General features: G+C 37.1%; 1 protein-coding gene across 5 annotated transcripts in view; it reads left to right on the top strand.

Annotated features, from left to right (window-relative positions):
* The window catches only part of MACROD2 (mono-ADP ribosylhydrolase 2), a gene marked incomplete at its 3' end in the record, with an annotated part of 1,993,251 nt that overhangs the window by 1,161,840 nt on the left and 810,261 nt on the right, over positions 1–21,150 (top strand). For all 5 annotated transcript variants that reach the window (XM_079784766.1, XM_079784764.1, XM_079784768.1 and 2 more), the window contains exon 6: positions 20,515–20,636. In XM_079784766.1, coding sequence (XP_079640892.1) covers positions 20,515–20,636 — 122 coding nt within the window. The remainder of the gene's footprint in view (positions 1–20,514; positions 20,637–21,150) is intronic.

Here is a 21,150-nt window from a genome sequence, read left to right as displayed (position 1 = left end):
ATCCAGGATAAGCCAAGTTCATAAAAGTGAAAGAGGGTCAATACCTTGGCACGGGAGGAAGTGGGGTGTGTTATTAAGTATGGAATAAAATCCTCCTGGTCTAAGCTTCATTCCTTGAGTGAAGACATTCATACTAGTTGGCAGAGCATGTCTTAAGGAATAAGAAAGATATCAGTAAAACTAAGTAGTTTGTGAAAGGGCCAATATCTCTGAGGGGCCATAGAGCTCTCACTGGAAGGATGTAATAAAGGCAAATTTCTCAGAAGCTACAAATATAACCAGCCTTGTCCTGGGAAGAAAGAATGCTCTTTCTATCATAAGAAAATCCCCCTTGGAACTTTATTTTCCAACAACAGGAAAAAACTTTATTTCACCTCTGGTCCTTTGTGCTTTCTCTGCCTCCCAGGCCAGGAGGCAAATGTGGCTCCATTCTTCTCTGGTTTTAAGACAGTGATAACTTGAGACATTTAGAGAAATGTCACCCTAGGCTTCCAGAAATTGCAGGCTTTCACATTCACAGGCTTCTAGAACCTAAGTGAGGGCTCTACGAACATGCCATGGATTCCTAGGTCATGGATAGATTCTGAGACCCTTGAAAAGGGGACAGAGCTATTTTCATGCTATTCTATAAATCAGTTGCATTTGTGTATTCACTATGAATGTTCTTTTTTCCATTTAGTAAAAACATTAAAAGACAAAAAAATAACAAAACATATTTGGTGTAATTCTATGGAACCTTTTTCTATTATTCTACCAGTAAAATTATCGATAACAGTTCTATTTAAAAGGTTAATTTTGTTGTTTTCTAGGGTCTGTATTGGACAGCAGTGTCAAATACACTCTTGTAGTTCATTTTTGTAGTAGAAAGAACTAAGACTAGTCTTTCAGAATAAAACTGTTAAAATGCCATCAGAACATGCTATTGATACTGTCCTCTGTGTGTTCAAAATGCTGCACAGCAAGGATACTTTGGAAAATAACCCTGCTCCTTGGTATGTTTCTGCTTGAAATATCTCGGGACAGCTAAGTTGGTAATAAGGCATCTACATCTAATATTTAGGGCAAAATAAATAGTCCTGTTACTTGAAGCAGTGTTAATAAGATTTAAATTAATGCATAATAATTAGGTATTTTAAAACAACTTTTCAAAGTTGCTTGGACAACAGGAAATTAGCTGACTCCATTTCATTTCTGATTAGAAGGCTTTCACGTCTCATGTGGCCCACATGTATTCCAACTCAAGATAAACAGAGCATCTCCCAAATCAAGTATAAGCTGTGACACTGTCCATGTATCTACTTGTAGAGTAGATGTTAACAGATTTCCGGCCAAACTATTATACTCATAAAATGAACTCAGTTCTCTTACTTTCAAAACTGGTCTTTTTATTTCTCCTCTTGAAATAGAGAAGTTACTAGCAGGTTCCTAATTGTGGGTGGGCAGTAGAGAAGACTTTCCATGTGAGCCATTGGGGGCCAGAGGTTGTACAACCCTCACATATTTAATGCAGGGAGGGCCCATGAGACGCAGCCTGGCTTTACACCCCACTGCCCAAAGGATTAGGGCCAGTGTGCAGGCACAGTGGTTTATTTTACAGCTGTCATGCTGCTTTTACAGGGTTCTTCATAATAAAAGTGAAGCGGCTTTCTTATTTAAAAAAGTAATAATAAAATAAACAAGTCTTCAAATTTGAACTATTCCCTTCTGGAAAATGTGTAATCCATTTTTATTGAAAGTGTATACTATTTATAAAAATGTGGTCTAAAATAGGGCCTGGCTTGGAACAATGTTGTCACCAGTTCTAAGAAAAGCACTATGAATAGCTAGAATGTTGACAATGGATATGTCTTGAGTTATGAAAATACTGAATATATTCCTTTTATTCATTTTTTTTCTATGTGTTTTGTGTGTGAGTGTCTTTGGTACCATATCCTGTTTTTCATGTTAAAAAAATAACATTAAAAAATGACAATCTTATCAATTACTAGAATCCAGTTAGCTACATGAGGAATATAGTCCTTGTTAAAATGCATAATTCAGTCAGCAATTACATTTCTATTATTTTTCTTATTAGAGGTACCCAGCCAAAGGATTGCTTATTTTCATTAGAAATTAAAATATGATGAAAATACACATTTAAAAAAATGTATTTGCAGTTCTAACATCACTATTTAGTACTCCAGTTTTTACATCCTTATTTTATTTCAAATAACCTGAAGTATTCTCAAAAGTTTTTTCACTTTTCAAAATCATCCTTCTTATGATGATTTTTATAAATGCAATCCAAAATTAAGGTGCTGTTTTGTAAGTATTTAAAGTCTTTATTGAAAATTATGTTCTGTTTATATTATTTTTATAGGGCTATAGCAGTATTATGACAAAAGTATAAAGAGGTATATTAAGTGAATTCAAATCCACTGACAGATGGCTATTACTCAGTTTAGTCTAGACAACAAAAGAATTTATATACAGTAAGAATAGTTGGTGGAAAATGAATCATATATGATACATGTAGAAGTTAGAAAAAGATGTTCTAATGAAAGAGGAAAAGATAGAAATTCTTGGAAGTGAAAACAAGAACAAAAGTTTCAAATGTAGAAGAGCATGTGGAAAGGAAAGCTGCAATGAACTTACTGATCCAGAGAGTAAGTCAGGGAAATGCTCTACAAGGTACAGCAGATACAATATTTAAGAGAAAGTGAAGACAATTGAGATTTATTCCCAGAAATATAAAACCCACCTATTAGGAGTTATAGAAAGAACAGAGAAAATGAAGGAGCAGTAGAAACTTCATAACTAAAACAGGGGCATAAAAGTTTTGTCCTGAAAGAATGTGGAATTCAGAATTCCAAGGATAAGTAGGAAGTTCCCGAAACTTCCAGAGAGGAAAGACAAATTAGCTTATTTGTAGACATATAAAAATCACAGGCTTTTTCTCATGAGGTGCATGAAACAAAATCTTAAGAATTTTGAGACAAAAATGAATATAAATCTAGATCTATATACTCTGTAAAACTAACATTCAGAAATGAGAGCAAAGCATTTGACAATCCAGTGATTTAGAAAATTCCCAGCTACAGGCCATATCTGAAAGAATTACTAAAGAATATACTGGGGGGCGAGGGGGAGGGAATTAAATAAATGAGGTTAAGGAAGTGAGGACCATGGATCCAAGAAGTACTGGAATCAAAGAAGCTAGTAAAATATCAATTCTGACATAATTTCTTAATATGCATAGTCATAACCTTTGAGAGTATAATGATGAAATACAATTAAATATGAAAGAACTTATTGCTATCCCATTTGTGTACATTGTGAATATATTTACCTATAAGTCCTAATGGTAATCAAGTCAGAATTCATAACCTACTACATGCCAGCTACTGTGCTTGATACTTTCACGTAAAATACATACTTAACTCCACATGAGAAGTAGATTTTATTCTGTTGTTGCAGAAGAGGAAAAGTAATTTGCCTAAGTTCACCAGTTAGTGAGTGAGGTTTTCAACTGGAATATGAAGACTTGTTTTTTCTGCCCTTTTCCTGATATCATGCTGTCTAATTATAATTATACATTCTGGTGACCACCTTTTTTCTGATATCTTCAGACATTGCTCTATAATATAAATATTTTTCTACTCAGACCAAATCTGCCCATCCTTTTACTCTTATTTCTCTCACTGTAGTGCCTCTTTAGCCATCTTATCATATCATCTCAGCCACATTCCCATTTCTGATTAGAAATGGGAATTTTTATGTATTGACCTCTACAATAGTATATTACTACAAAATCAGTCAACAGATGTTACTTATTTATTTACAGGTGTTGTTTTTTTTTTAAATCAGATATTCATGACTCAACTGTGGATGCTCTCATGAAAACATTTCATTTTTGGCAGCTGATTTACTATGAAAAGGTCTCTTGCTTTTCTGTGAGTGGTTTTGCATTAATGGTTTCCGCTAAACAATCTTGTCAAGGCACATGTTGACCTCTTTGAGTCTCAGTCGCACAGTGAATTATGTTTGAGAGGGCCAGTGATCTATTCTCTTCCCCTCAGTGATTCTAGGCCAGGACCCAAATAGGCAAGGAAGGAGAAAAGTTAAAAAAAATAAATAAAAGGCTGTTTTGATACAGAAAAATTAGTTACCTTTAACTGTATAATTTTTGTTTGTTTCTCTTACTAATTCTTCTCTTCTTGACTATTTTATGTTAATGATTAATTTTCAGAAGATTTAAGAAGCACTACATTAATTCCATAATTTAGACCTCAATTACTGTTCTAATGTTTCTATTTCTGTCATCCTTTCAGTTACCCGGAATTAAGTGGCATTGAATCAATTTTGATTCTTCCCTCTCTCTTCTCCCACCCACCTTGAAACCATCATTAAAATTTCCAGTTTATCTCCACGTTTTTTGAATTATCTCCCTTTTTATTTCTGCCAACCAGGTTTAATATTAGCTGATCTCCTTTAGTGGCTTTAGTAACTTCTAACTAATTATGTAAAGAAAGAAGTGCAAGGAACTACTAAAATCATTGTCATGATTTCTCTTGAGAATTCATGATCTCAAAGGATCCCTTTTGTTTTATTCTGTGATGTCTTGTAGAATTAAGCTATTCCCACCATTTTCTTCTCTACCAGAATCCATTGCAAACTGCTTACAAAGCCCCTCCCTATTCTCAGGGGGTTAGTGAGAAGAAATGACCTGATCACCATCTCACAGAAGAGGAAGGAGAAATTAATTTAAATTCTAAAAACTGAGCAATAGACAAAGACTGTATTTAGTTAAGATTACTTTGTTTAAAATGCCTTCAGTCACATAAAAGTTGAAGCAGAGAAATACCATTTCTTGAAAAGTCCAATACATCTGGTTTTCCCTATAAAGTTGAAGGAGATCACTGTTTCTTCAGCCTTAAGGACCAGATAAAATAGTTAATGGTGTCCATTTGTCATTAAAAAAGGAAATGTTTATATTTAAATATTTGGGCTATAGTGTAACAGTTCTCAAATTGTGGTCTGGGGATCTTTTTCAGGGGTTGGTGAGGGCAATGTCATGTTCATAACAACATGTAAAGGTTATTTGCCTCTCTCTCTCTCTCTCTCTCTCTCTCTCTCTCTCTCTCTCTCTCTCCCCCTCCCTCATACAGAATACTTTTCCAGAGGCTACATGACATGTGATAACATCATTTTCCTGATCATTAATGGTACACATGCTTGTGTTTTCTCGTGTGATAGACATGACCCACCTAAACACAAGTTCTTTGGGTCCTCAGTTATTTTTAAGAGTGTAAAGATGTTCATAAACCCAACATTTTGAAAACAGTTCCTACTATGCATGGGAAGCAAATCATCTCTGAGAGGTAGGAGGGAATGTAGACTGATCTCCTGGGGTCCAGCAACATAAGGGAACCTGTTCATCTCATGCTAGAGCAAACACTTATTATAGAAACATGTAGTGAAATTGTCCTTCTTAAAAAGTATTTTGTTATTCTTATTCCTCCTAACTCCTGTTTGTATTGAATTTGTGTAAGTAAATTCATGAAAAATATAACCTTACAGAATATAAATTTCCACAATACTTTCTTTTAGAATATAATTCTCAAAATAATCTGTCCTTATTATTTGTATTTTCTAAATGTAAGTGTTCCTTTAGAAAATTACGTGTAGAACTTAATGTGAATGTGTAAACCATGGGAGTAGAACCCAAATGAGACTACAGGTATAAACGTATGAACTAGCTGTAGTCCAGAACTGTCCTATCAATATACTGGTCTCAGAGAAAAATTAAACCTGGTTTATTTTGATGGAAAGGTAGGTTCATTGTACTCAAATGTCACTTTTAAAAAATGTGAACAGTGATCCCATTAATTTTTGGAGAAGGTATGTAGAGAATCTGTCATTTTCCATTTTATGATTTGAGAGCCAAAACCAATCTCTAGAACAAAGCAAATGTATTCTAAAATGAGCTATATGCAGATGAGGGGAATGACACATTTCAAAATGCACTTATTATCTCTTGCCAAAAAAAAAAGGAAAAAGGAATCATCATACTTTTTTTTTTCTGTTGGAAATTTTTGGAAAGACTCTTAGCTTTTGTTTAAAAGTATGAGGGTGTTATAATGTTTTTTAATCATCTATGGTGCAGTTATTAGGAAATCTTCAATCAGATTTTGCTAACAGATTCTCAGTTCTATTGAAATTTTCTTTTGAATGACCTAAAACAGAACTGCATTCCACTGCTTGCCCAGTCCAGACTGTCCATTCTACCTCACTGTTTTCTCTAACCCAGTGTATCATCTCTGATTAGATTAATTTTATTGAGCCAACTTTTATTTAATTACCCAAAAATTCACTAATTATGTATTAAACAACTGTTCCCATAGATTTCTGGGCTTTGCGGGTGACTCAAACATAGATTTGTCATGTTCCCTATATCAGAAGTATAGTGTCTCTACATGAAAACAGGAAACACAGTCATAAGTTCACAGAACTAGAAAGAATCATAGAATCATGGGACATATATAGTCATATTTGATTTCCTCCAATGACGAAATGCCCTGCCTCCTCAGGCAGAAGGTTGTATTATTGACGAGCTCTGATTCACAGAATCTTCTTAGTTGTGTATACAGAAATGTTGATGTTAATAGTCATATACAAGGTCAAACATAAGTAATACTGGACACCAAAAGAAGATAAATGAGTTCAAAATGAATTTATGACATTGACCCCCCTGCACACTTCAGTCTCAGCCTAGATTCTGCATTTGTAGAATTAGCATTGCAGTGGGAACTAGCATTTGTTTATTTTTACCCACGACTTAGGACTTTAAAGCCTACTTTTCCCTTACGTCTTAATAAAGTACTGGTTTTGCATCACTCTGAAAAGGCTGCAAATTGCTGCCATCCCTTGAACTGGAACAAAGACCTTATTATTATCTTCTTTGAAAAAGTCAGATTGTCTATCTGGACCTCCAGCTCCTCTCACCCCTGCTATTGAAGTGTTAGAAATGCCATGTATTTGACTCACTTCCTTCTAGGATGTGTCCTCTTTGGGTTCATTCTAAAATGATGTGAAATGTTGGAACTTTGCAGATAACTTCAGCTTCCCACAGTCTCTCTGAGACCCCTCTCTGTTGGAAATAACACTACTGTAATGCAAGTACTCCCAATACCCCATGAAATCTCAAAGATTCTTAATTGGCTGACCACAGGATATCCCCTTTACACAAATTTCAGTCTGTGTTAATGAAAACGGACCCTGAAACCGGACGCAGCCCCATAAAAAGGACTGACCTTAAATAGATCATTGGCAGAAGGAGAGCTAATAAACAATTAAAGATGAGCTTTACCCCTTCCTTTAAAAAAATTTAGAAGGATCGCCCCTGTGAATAGCCACTGCACTCCAGCCTGGGCAACATAGCGAGACCCTGTCTCTTAAAAAAAAAAAAAAAAAAAGAAGAAGAAGAAGAAAAATAAATAAATAAATAAATTTAGAGGATAACATTTTGGTAGAATAGTTTGAATAATATTTGGTAACGTAAATCTCACAATTTAAGCATAAAACCTCACAACTTTGAAGCCAATGAAGCATGAAACATATTATCAGAACATGTTGTCCAAAAATGTGGTGGCATTATCACATTCTCACATAAAAATGGGATCAAACCTCAAACTGAGCTGGGTGTATTCATTCAAGGTTTAACAGTGTATTCTGTGTGCCTTTATCTTATGCAAAATGCCATTGTTGTTTAGCTACTGTGTATTTAATCTTAGACATGGACAGCTTTTTTCAGGGAGTCATAGCACCAGGAGGGTAAGGGAAGTAAACCCAAAGCTTTCTGTAACCAAAAACAGTGGGAAAAAAAAAGGAAGAAAAAACATGCCAACTCACAGACTCAAAGGAAAATGGACTAGAAAACAACATTGTAAGCGCTAGTTTATTCTAAACTCATACAAAGAGTTGGATGACTGTAGTCTTTCTGGGCATGGAAAGAAATCCATCATGCAGCTGAAGAAATGCATGATAGAATAATCCAAACTTAGAAACATGCTGCAGGGCACTGGTTGAAATACATTCTAACTGATGTCTGCTACAGATTGAAAAGAAACAGCTTATGGACAATTGATTGTTTCTTGAAATATAATAAAAACAAGCTTTGAAAATGTGTATATGAAAATACTGACCTATATGGGGAGAAAAGGCAGCATTTACTTTGTAATGCTATCAGGTGGTAATTCAATTTCCCGTTAACTGAACTTCAAGTATTCTGTTTCAGGTCATAGATTGGTGGTGCTTATCATATAAATTGGCCAATAAGATTTACAAATAATACCTTTAGTGCTCGGATTTGTGGTTGTAGCTTTAGAAAAGAAAGTCAATTTAATTCCATGCATTGGTTTCCTCCTTAAAATTCATGCAATTTGAATATGATTGACAGGGCACTGCACCATTATGCAGTCTGTTAGATGGACCGATTATGCTTATGAATACAAGAGTGGAGAGAATGAAAGCAACGTGTAATTGATTCTACACTTGGTCTGACTGTTCATTAACAGTTTGAATGTAGCACAGTTGCTTCTCAAATGAAAAATGATGAGAGCAACCTATATATGTGCTCTCTCATTTGTTTTAAAATTCATTATGCTAATATTTTTTGCAGAATGTTTTCATGCATTTGTTTTGCCAAGGGTAATTCTGATTGAATCTTTGTAAATAATTCTAGTGCTTTCAATTATTTGACAGTCCAATCACGTATTTTTTAATTTACAGTTTTGGAAATGAAAGTGGGTTTTTCCGCCAACCCCCTTTAAAGAAAAGCTTCTATCCTACTCTCGTTTTCTGTTTAGTTCAGACTAATTTCCCAAGGTAAAATGAGGTAGGGGAGTGTGAGGTGGTGGTTATAGCTTCAAAACAAAAGAGCTGATTTATAGACCAATTGGTTTCAGAAATAGATGAGCAAAACCAGGTTCTATTTGTCTGGCCACACTTTAATCTGATAAGCACAAAAGGGCCTGCCATCTCATTTTCCATATTTCTTCAAAGGGTTGCATTTGAAATGTTGAGTGAAGGTACAAATTTCATCGCTGTTTTCTCTATTTTCCTCAGTTGCAGTAAGAAAGGGCTTCAAACTCATGAAGGCTGCTTTTCCTGTTTTGAATGTGGAGCTGGACAGAGCATTATAGAAATAGCATTACTTTTCTTGCTCACAGGGAGATACGATGCTGATTCTAAAAAGCTCTCCCTGCCCTTTCCTTTGCCCACATGTTCCTGCCGTATTTTAAGTCAGAAGAAGCAACAAAACTAGTGTTGGGCTAGGCAATTCCATTTGGGAGCTACAAATCTGTGATCTCTGTGATCTCTAAATTAGTTTGTATTTATAACTAATAAATGTATTAATCCCATACTCTAATTTTTCTCTAGCTCTGATTTTTTATTAAATCGACAGTTTACTTATCCAGGTAATGGGTCTGATAACTTAGTACTGGGAATAGATGTGTGTTTTTTTTCTTATGATGAGAACTTTTAAAATTTACTCTCTTGGCAACATTCAAATATGAAATATAGTATTATCCTACCTAATAAAAGAGTAATATGCAAATTGACCGCACCTTCGCTACGCCCAAGCCATGCCCACCAGCCAATTAGGGCAAGTATGCGAATTAACCCAACCAAGATGGCGGTTAATTTTCATACATAGGCACCCTGAGCGGATCCCCTGCGAAGGATTGCAGGGAGCTGGGTGTCTGCTCTGGCCTCAGGCCGAAAGCCTCCGGTGGTGCCAGAGCAGACTCCCTACAATCGATCGAAGGGAGCTGGAGGCTTTCGGCCTGGTGCACAAGCAGACCCCCTGCAATCGATCGCAGGGAGCTGGGGGTTGCTTCGGCCTGGTGCAAGAGCAGAGCCCCTGCGATCGATCGCCTGGGCAGGGAGCTGGGGGTCTGCTTTGGGCCTGGGAAGGCCTGGGCAGGGGCTGAGCTGGTGTCAGAGGGAGCTGGTGGGGCCTGCCCAGGCCTAAAGCTTCAGCCAGAGGCAGGGCCCAGCCCTCAATTGGTGTGAACTATAGAGGAAATACCTTTTCTGACTGCACATTGGCTAAGCTTCCTGTATGCCACTGGTAATATTCTTAGTAATTTGCATAATAAGAATCCAAAAAGGTGATCTAGGGTTTTTCTACCACACTTCTGGAGAAAAAAATGAAGGTCCGCTGCTGGAAGGCTAAGAAATGTCATATCCTGCCCTAGCCGGTTGGACTCAGTGGATAATGCCTCAGCCTGCAGACAGCAGGGTCTGGGTTGATTCTGATCAAGGGCCTGTACCTAGGTTGCAGGCTCCTCCCTGGCCGGGGCCCAGGTCAGGGCTCATACAGGAGGCAACCAATCAAAGTGTGCCTCTCATTTTGATGTTTCTCTCTGTCTTTCCCTTTCTCTTCCACATTCTCTAAAAGTCAATGGAAACATATCCTCAGGTGAGGATAAAAAATAAAGAAAGAAAAGCATATCCTATGAAAGACACATCTTGAAAATGCCTAAAGAAATTTGCCATTTTTTCTTGGTGAAGAGACTGGAGTCTGTGTTGATGAAAACACCTTGGTGGCTGCGGTGACTGACAGTGGCTGCAGCAGTGGGGTGATGGGGCTGGTGCCTTCCCCTGATCAGCCTGGTTGCCTCCCACAAAGGGAGGCCAGACTGTGGCTTAGACCCACTTCCCATGGGGCATGGGCCTAAGCCATCAGTAGGACATCCCCTGAGGGCTCCCAGTATGTGAGAGAGGGCAGGTTGGGCTGAGGGACCCCTGACCCCCAGTGCATGAATTTCATGCACCGGGCCCCTAGTCCTATATAATAAAAGGCTAATATGCAAACGGACTAAACAGCAGAATGACTGGTAGCTATGACGTGCACTGACCACCAGGGGGCAGACGCTCAATGCAAGAGCTGCCCCCTGGTGGTCAGTGCACTCCTAAGGGAGCGAGCCTAAGCTGTCAGTCAGACATCCCTCGAGGGCTCCCGGACTGCTAGAGGAAGCAGGCCGGTCTGAGAGATCCCCCCACCCGAGTGCGCGAATTGCATGCACCAGGCCTCTAGTTAACTCTAGTCACCAGGCTGTGCATTACATCCCCAGGACATATTTATTTTATAACTGGAAGTCTATACCGTTTAATCACCTTCATCCAATGCTGCTAACACCTACCACCAACACTGCCTCTGGCCACAACCAGTTTGTTCTCTGTATTTGTGAGCTTATTCTGTTGTTATTGTTGTTTTAGATTCGACATGTAAGTGAAATCATACAGTTTTGTCTCTTTGTGTCTGATTTGACATAATGTCCTCAAGGTCTACCCATGTTTTTGAAAATGGCAGGATTCCCTGGGGTGCAGACTTGATCCCCAGCCCTAGTTGGACCCTGTGTGGGAGGCAACCAAACAATGTGTCCCTCTCACATTGATGTTTTCTTTCTCTCTCTGTCTCTCCCCATCCCTTCCAATTTCTCTAAAAATTCAATAGAAAAATATCCTCAGGTGAGGATTAACAAAAACAAACAAACAAGCAAAAAAGCAGTTTAAAATTATTTTCTTGTCTCTTGTGTCAAATATTAATTGAGCATAATGGCTTGGGTCAATTTTGGGGTTCTCTATTCTGTTCCATTGGTATATATGTCTGTTCTTGTGCCAGTACCAGGCAGTTTTGAGAAAGGTGGCATTGACATATAGCTTGATATCTGGTACTGTGATCCCTCCAACTTTATTCTTCTCAGGATTGCTGTGGCTATTTGGGGTCTTTTTTTTTTTTTTTCCAGATGAATTTTGGGAGAGTTTGTTCTAGGTCTGTGAAGTATGCCATTGATATGTTAATGGGGATTGCATTGAATCTATAGATTGCTTTGAGTAGTATGGACATTTTAATTATGTTGATTCTGCCAATCCATGAACCCGATATATTCTCCCATTTGTTCATGTCTTTCTCTATCTCTCTTTTTAACATCCCGTAGTTTTCTGAGTACAGGTCTTTTTTGTCCTTAGTTAAGTTTATTCCTAGGTATCTTAATATTTTTATTGTAATGGTAGATGAGATTGTTTTCTTAGTTTCTCTTTCTGTGAGTTCATTATTGGAGTATAAAAAAGCCATAGAACAATCCAATCAAAAAATAGGCAAAGGACCTAACTAGACACTTTTCAAAAGAGAACATACAGAAGGCCAAGAGACATATGAAAACATGCTCAAAGTCACTGATCATCCGAGAGATGCACCCCTATGTTCAGAGCAGCACAATTTACAATATCTAAGATTTGGAAACAGCCTAAGTGGCCATCAGCAGATGAGTGGAGTACAAAATGGTGGTACATCTACACAATGGAATACTACACTGCTGTAAAAAGGAAGGAATTCTTACCATTTGCAACAGCATGGATGGAACTGGAGAGCATTATGCTAAGTGAAATAAGCCAGTTGGAGAAAGATAAATATCACATGATCTCACTCATATGTGGGATATAATGATCAACATAAACTGATGAACAAAAATAGATCCAGAGACAAGGGACAGGGGAGGGGGCATTTACATATCAACCAAAGGACATGTATGCATGCATATTAACATAACCAATGGACACAGACACTGGGGCATTGGGGGGCTTGCTCTCAGGGGTGGGGGTGGATGGGGGGAGAGGTCAATCAGGGAAAAAGGAGATATATATAATAGTTTAAACAAAAACAACAACAAAAGCCATAGATTTCTGGGTGTTAATTTTGTATTCTGCTACATTGCCAAATTAATTTATTAAGTCTAGTAGTTTTCTGATAGAGTCTTTAGGGTATTGGAGTCAAGACAGTCTCCTTAATAAATGGTGTTGGGAAAATTGGACAGATACATGCAAAAAATGAAACTAGACTACCAAGTTACACCATACACAAAAATATATTTGAAATGGATAAAGGACTTACATGTAAGATGGGAAACTATAAAAATCTTGGAAGAAACCATAGGCAGCAAAATATCAGACATATGTTGTAGCAATATCTTTAGTGATACAGCTCCTAGGACAATGGAAACTAAGGAGAAAATAAACAAATGGGACTACATCAAAATAAAAAACTTCTGCACAGCAAAAAAAAAAAAAAAAAAATCAACAAAACAATAAGAAAGCCCACTGCATGGGAGAACATATTTGCCAATGTTATATCCAATAAGGCTTTAATCTCCAAAATTTGTAGGGAATTCATACATCTTAACAAAAGGAAGATAAACAATCCAATCAAAAATTGAGCAAAGGACCTAAATAGACACTTTTAGAAAGAGGACAAACAGAAGGCCAAGAGATATATGAAAACATGCTCAAAGTCACTGATCATCTCAGAGATGCAAATCAAAACGACAATGTGGTATCATCTCACACCTGTCAGAATGGCTATCATCAAGAAATCAACAAACGACAAGTGCTGGCAAGGATGTGGAGAAAAAGGAACCCTTGTGCACTGCTGGTGGGAATGCAGACTGGTGCAGCCACTGTGGAGAACAGTATGGAGATGCCTCAAAAGTTAAAAATGGAATTCCCATTTGACCCAGTGATCCCACTTCTAGGACTATATCCCAAGAAACCAGAAACATCAATCAGAAAGGATATATGCACCCCTATGTTCAGAGCAGCACAATTTCCGATAGCTAAGATTTGGAAACAGCCTAACTCCCCATCAACAGATGAGTAGATTATAAAACAATGGTATATCTATACAATGGAATACTATGCACTCTTTTTTTTTTTACAAGGTTATATTATTTTTTTCTTTATTTATTAAGGTATTACATATGTGTCCTTACCCCCTCTCCGTTGCCCCCTATACCCTTCTCGTGCTCTCACCCCCCTAGTATCTGTGTCCAATAGTTATGCTTATATGCATGCATACAAGTCCTTTGGTTGATCTCTCCCCCTTCCTCCCACCCTCTCCTGCTTTCCCTCTGCGGTTTGACTATATGATCGAACTCTTACCATTTGCAACAGCAAGGATGAAGCTGGAGAGAATTATACTAAGCCAAATAAGCTAGTCAGAGAAATATAAATATCACATGATCTCACTCATTTGTGGATTATAACGAACAACATAAACCAATGAACAAAAGTATATCCAGCCACATAGAAGCATTGAACAGACCGTCCAACCTCAGAGGGAAGGCAGGGGAGGGGAGGGTAAGAGATCAACCAAAGGACTTATATGCATGCATATAAGCATAACCAATGGACACAGAGAGTAGAGGGGTGAGGACATATGCTGAGGGGTGGGAACGGCCAAGGAGAGATCAATGGGGAAAAAAGGAGACATATGTAATACTTTAAACAATAAAGAATTTAAATAGATAAAAATTATTTTCTACTCCTCCCATCAAGGGAGTCTCTGTGTCTCCTCTGGCAATGGGTGGAATTGTGTGACAGTCACAGGTGATAGGGATAGTGATGGTGATACTGTGTGGCTCCCAAGGCTGAGGATAAAGGGTGGAACAGCTTCTGCCTCCGGACATGCTCTTGGATCCCTGAACTCTCATGTAAGCAGTCTGACTGCTCTGAGGAGGCCCCATCCTGTGAGGAAACTGAAACGAGTTCACATGAGTGTCCCTGAGGCTGCCTGAAGAGGGAGAGATGCCTTCCCAGCCTTTAGGTGCACAGCCTTCCCCTCTTCCACCACCAGCCATGGACTAACTGCAACAATATGAGTGACCCTGTGCCAGACTCCAACCTGAGCCCTTTCAGAATTTCTGGCCCAGAGAAACTATAAAAAATAAGTTTGTTATCGTCACTATATTTTGGAGTTATATTTTGCAAAATAATAGCTAACCAGAATATGCATGTATACAAAGTATGAGGATAAAGTAATGGAATTTATTATAAACATGCCAAAATTTATACATACAAATGTGTGCCATTTCCTTCAATAAGTAGTCACCTTGGGAAATGTTTATTCATGACCATATTGTCATTATGATTTATGTCTTCTCACATTGATCTTTGACTTTGGGCATATTATTCTGCATCTCTAGCTACCTTAAATAAGAAAAAAATAGATTAAATATTTTCTATTATTCTTTTTATTTCTAAATATTATTGACTATTACTCAAAGTTCTTTGGTTATTGAGATACCGAAGAAGTATATCCTTATACTACATTTCTACTATAAGGTATGTAGAACCAAGTTTGCATATCAAAATTACAGTAACATTTTAAAGACAGATAATAGCCATATGGGAAAAAATGCTTTATTGTCCACTATTTAAACCCTATTTTTATCTGAAAATAATTGTTTTACAGAGAGATACTATTGAGAGTAGCAAAATAAAGGAAATATATACCTAGTGGAGTCATTCTGTTAAATCCCTTGGGATTATACAGTTTTTACTTAAGAATATTTTAATATGTATAGTGATATTAGAGGCCCAGTGCATGGATTCATGCACCAGTGGGGTTCCTCAGCCTGGCCTGTGGGGATAGGGCTGAAACCAGCTCTCTGACATCCCCTGAGGGGTCCCGGATTGCGAGAGGGCAGTTCTTGGGTGACGTACCCCTGAATCAGGCTCCCTCCTCTGTGGTTCCAGGTGTGTCACCTGAGAACTGCAGCTGCCAAGTCACTGCAGCTCAGCAGCTCCTGTGTTGAGCATCTGCCTCCTAGTGGTCAGTGCATGTCATAGCTCCTGGTCAGAGTGTTTGCCCCCTGGTGGTCAGTGTACATCATAGCTACCGGTAAGATGGTCAGATGGTTGGACGGTCGCTTAGGCTTTTATGTTTATAGATAAGATTACATTTGAGAAGCACATTAACAATTTTATTCATTGTAGGGATATGTTATATGGGATCCAGAAACATGGTTGAATAAACCATATAATCTTCATTTTAATCTACAGGGTACATTCTTAGAAATAGAGCTATTGGAGTCTATATTTGTACTTTTTTAAAAAAAACTATATTTTTATTGGTTTCAGAGAGGAAGGGAGAGAGAGAGAGAGAGATAGAAACATCAATGATGAGAGAGAATCATTGATCGGCTGCCTCCTGCATGCCCCCTATTGGGGATCAAGCCTGCAACCCGGGCATGTGATCTTGACTGGAACTGAACCCAGGGCCCTTCAGTCCACAGGCCGGTGGTCTATCCACTGAGCCAAACCAGCCAGGACTATATTTGTACTTTTGATGGATATGGTTAAAATGCTATCTCTAGATGGGACCAATTTGCACTTCATTGATAAGCATGTTTGAGAAACTTGAACCATGATTGATACTTATTTATCTCAAAAACAATAAACTAGACTTTTTAAAATATATATGTTGATTCTTGAAATGCATGCAGAAGAGGAATTGCATTTAAAAGCAGCCAAGTATCTTATAGGCCCTCATTCAATTCCTTTTTAGCTTTGAAGATGGAAGTGCAAATAGGAGAACAACTTGCCTAAGATCACACAGCTGGTTATTGACAGACCTGGGACTTCTGACTTATAATTAGATCTTAGGTCTTACAATCCAGTGTTCCGTCCACACTAGAACAGAGATGATAACAAAAATATAACAAGTAAACATTGAAAAGTCTCCTCTGTCATTTCTGCCTATGTCTTCAAGATGCCTTAGATGGTGCTGGCCATTGAGCTAAGTGGTGAGAGCTTCAGCCTTCAGACCACCGAGTTTCAGTTTGGATTCCCAGTCAAGGGCACATAGATCTCCAGCCCTGGTCGGGGTGCAAACTAGAGGCAACCAATTGATGTCTCTCACATAGATGTTTCTCTCTCTCCTCTCCCTCCATCCTCCTCTAAAAAAATATCAATGGAAAAAAATATAATCGGGTGAGGGTTAAAAAAAAAAAAAAAGATGCCTTAGCTGCTTAGATGATACTGCTACTGTTGCTGGTGATAATTACTATTTCTTAAGCCTCTGCATGCACCAGACATCAAATTAAAAACTTATGTTTACATTATTGTATTTACACCATGAGATCCACAAATGTATGTGAAAATGCTGTTGTGATTAACAATAAAATATAAATTAATACAAAGCATCATTCAAGTGATAATAGCTGTTTGTCTCTAACTTGTTCTCAGTCAATGGACTTTGAAACTATTGTTGTGAAAGAGTGGTCTATAATATTTCTGGTATTAAAAATGGATCCTTATATTCACAAGGCTCACCAGCCACTTAACTATGCTTAAGGTTTCAGTCAACTGCCCAGACATCACTGTGCACTCCATATGTCCATCTGTCTCCTTTACAAGGTCAAATATTAATGATGAAACATAGCACAGAAGATACCCTGGACATCACCTAAGCAGCTGATTTTTTTCTGCAGATAAGAAAATCAAGGCAGGGACCAATACAATGAAAATCAAGGCAGGGACTCAGCCCGGGTGGTATCGCTGTGGTTGAGTGTTGACTTATGAACCAAGAGGTCACTGTTCAGTTCCCAGTCAGGGCACATACCCAGGTTTCAGGCTTGATCCTCAGAGGGGGGCATGCAGGAGGTAGCCAATCAATGATTCTTTCTCATCACTGATGTTTCTACCTCTCTCTGCCTCTCCTTTCCTCTCTGAAATTAATAAAATATATTTTTAAAAAGGAGAAGGCAGGACTCCTGGCTGAATTTTATAGTAGAAAATAAAGGAGCTCCTCAGTGTGGAAGAGTTGCTCACAAGTACTAGGAACAATTAAAATGATGAAGAAAATTTCCTTCTGAACCTCACACTGATTCACCTCCACCTTTGTGGATCTGAGACATCATTGTGTTGGTTAACACTTACTTGATTCTGGATGTTGTAAATTTAACATAGAGCAGAAAATATAGATATTATATTTTGATGTTGAGGAAGCTCATTTATTGGCTATGTCTTCTAAGACTTTTAAAGTAAATGGAGAACTAAAGAAATGCAAGGAGTAGTTTTTCATAAAGTCCATTTCCGTTATGTGGACAATGGTGGCTAAGGAAAAAAGCAAGAAAAAGGGTTATGATGTTGCTGTTTCCTGATGTTTTGAGATCCCCTCTGTCTTTTCTCCCCATTCATGCCCCTAAGCCCTGTTTTACTTGGCTCAAGTAGATACATCTTTATGACCCCAGATAAGAGACACTTATCCTTAACCTCCTCCATCTATTAAATAAGGAAGCCAAGGTTGTTTCTTATGTACTAAGTGTTTGATGTACAGCTGCAGTGGTTAAAGACTGAAAAAAAAACATGGCCTTCACCTGTAACAATGCAATTAGGATGCCAAAATTTCTCTGGAACATTTTTCAAAGCTTAATTTGTAGAAATGTAATTCCATGAAGTGCTCTGCAAAACATGGGTTTTAGTTGTTAAGTTTATTTGAGGAACAGAGTATTCTGTGTCCCCATGTGGAGACTGACAATGTGCTATACTAAATGCCCAGAGAAGCTCTGCCTAAGGGTGACTTAGTTTCACCCAGTGATTTCAAATTCAATTGACCTTTGCACCTATATCTTACTGAACCTTCTTTGGGAAATGCTGCTCTGTAGAATTATGATAGCTAGACACAAAGAGCAAGTAGTCACAAAAGGAAAAATAAAGTAAAGCTAAGTACAATCTTCCTTCTTCATGTAGTATAGTGTTCATTTAAAAATAGAATCTAAAGTACAATATTCATGTAAAAATGTACTACAGCCCTAACTGGTTTGGTTCAATGGATAGATCATCGGCCTATAGACTGAAGGGTCCCAGGTTTGATTCCAGTGAAGGGCATGTACCTTTGTTGCGGGCACATCCCCAATAGGAGGTGTGCAGCAGGCAGCTGATCGATGTTTCTCTCTCATCGATGTTTCTGGCTCTCTGTCCCTCTCCCTTCCTCTCTGTAAAAAATCAATGAAATATATTTTAAAAAGTAAATAAAATACTAAAAAAAAATGTACTACATATAGGACTTGTATTGTTTCTATATGCAACTCTTGTTACTATTATTACAAAAAATCACTGTGTGCTTTCTTTTGTTTCTTTGGTGTTTTTTTGTTTGTTTGTTTGTGTTTAGTTTTTCTGATAAATACAACCTAGTATCTCTTTATCTTTTCCTTGTATTGTAGCAGTTCTCACTTTAAACCCAGGTTTGCCTGTGAAATAACATCTGCATGAATTCACTGGTGACATTTCTGCCTAGTCTAATCACGAGATGTCACCTTTAATATTATCTGATTAGGATTTAAATACTATTTCAGAATTAAAAGTTATAGTCAACATTTTGGGGATTTTCCCAAGCATCAATTGTTACTCTAGATATTTAGCAGTCAATCAACAAAAATCTTTCCCTTAGTGATTTATTTTCTACTATTTAAATTTCATGTGAAATTTAAAACTATTCCACTTACTCATTTTTTTGTAATATGTTCTTATTCTCATTGTTTTTTTAAAGTAAGCAGTGGTATGATTAGTCAAAGAAAATAATTTCATTTAATTTTACTATTCCAAAACTGGTAGACTGAATTTTTCTTTTTATCAAAATTGACTAGTTGTTACAGCAATAAAATGGACTCATAATCCAGATTAATTTATAAGACTGGAAAGCAAGAGTTCTAAGGCATTTTTAAATAATTTAGATTAAATTTTGGGTGGTGTTGTTGTTGTTTTTTTAATAATCTTTATGGACTTAATGCTAGGACAGTCCTTTTTCATTATGATCCTAATTTTAAAAGTTTATGTATGTGTAGATGTTAAAAGAATACCAAAATGGCTGTTTTTATATGCAAAAAAGAAAAATCAGATTTCATGTTTTTAAATATAGATAGAGGTTGAAAAGTATAGATTGCTTTTTGAAAGTTTTAATACAGGGTGTATCCACAGTAGGTTTACAGTTGTGCATATGCAAAACACAAAGTTTTTATATTATTACTTATTAATTTTTGTATTATTTCCCATATAAACAACTGTAAACCTATGTTTGCCCCACCCTGTATAGTAAAAAAAAATAGAAACTAGGTACTATTTTATCCCTAGGATATCTCATGTATGTGAGGATCCATAGGTTGCACTCTAAAATCGGTAAGGATGTTTTCAAATTACTCCTTTTAGGTCTATTACTGATGATCATAAATTATCTTGGCATATTTTCCAAAACTTGTCTTTATTGTGTACAATTCCTGCATTTATTGTCTTATTTACAAGTAAAGTGATGTGTAGTATTGGTTCTTCCCAGGTCAATTAAAAATGCTCATTTTTTAGGCAATTATTTCTTAGTTTATTTCCCACCAAGGTTTTGTCTTTTTCCATGGTGCCAATAATTCATATCTTATACTATAATTCTTCTCACTTGGATCTGACCAATAATGATGGAACAATTTATTGGTAGGGGACCTTTGCACAATATCTTCCTGGGAAATTGCCTACTTTAGGAGGTTGTGCTACCTAAAATCTTTTACATTTGCATCATCAGTATTTCTTAGCTTGCTTGTCTCCAGGCTCCAACACAAATACCTAAAATAAATAAAGCACCATTGATGTGAAAAGTGAAAAATACCTTGCTTACCCTATTTTGTCTTCCTTTTGCATTTGCAGATGTCATCCATACTGTAGGGCCAATAGCAAGAGGCCATATTAATGGTTCCCACAAGGAAGACCTTGCAAATTGCTATAAATCATCTCTGAAGCTGGTGAAAGAAAATAACATCCGATCAGTTGTAAGTACTTTCGTGTTCTTTGTTTCTTATTCTTTTTCAGCCTTTATATTTTGGAAATCAGTCTTGTCCAAAACGAAGGTAAAAACCATTTCCAAAATTCTGAAAACTGAATTTAAGAATCTTAGTGATGTCTTCTGTTGGTTATCATGGCTTCACTTTTCTGATGCCCTAAATATTTGCTAAATTGTTCATGATGTTTGGGGATTTAAAACATCATGAACAATTTAGAACCCCAGAACTTTCTCTCATTTTGCCATTATCTTTTGAAGAGTGCGTGTATGTTTTTACTTGACAGTTGTTATTCTTTTAGATTTATTTTCCTTTTCGTAAACTAATATTCTGTGGTTGGGTATGCCACATTCCTTCTAAGTTTTATCAATTTAGACAGAGAGTTCAGAAAATGTGGATCTAATCTATTTCTTTACTAGTAGGCTGAGATGAAAGGCAGTTTTCTCTGGTTGGATTTAGAGGTATTTATTCACCTGCTTTTCTTTTAAAGCATGTACTACGTTTA

This window comes from Cnephaeus nilssonii, assembly GCF_951640355.1.
Source record: "Cnephaeus nilssonii genome assembly, chromosome: 11".
Lineage (NCBI taxonomy): Eukaryota > Metazoa > Chordata > Mammalia > Chiroptera > Vespertilionidae > Cnephaeus > Cnephaeus nilssonii.
The sequence above is the reverse complement of the archived record's forward strand: the minus strand, read 5'-3'. Positions and strand labels throughout refer to the sequence as shown.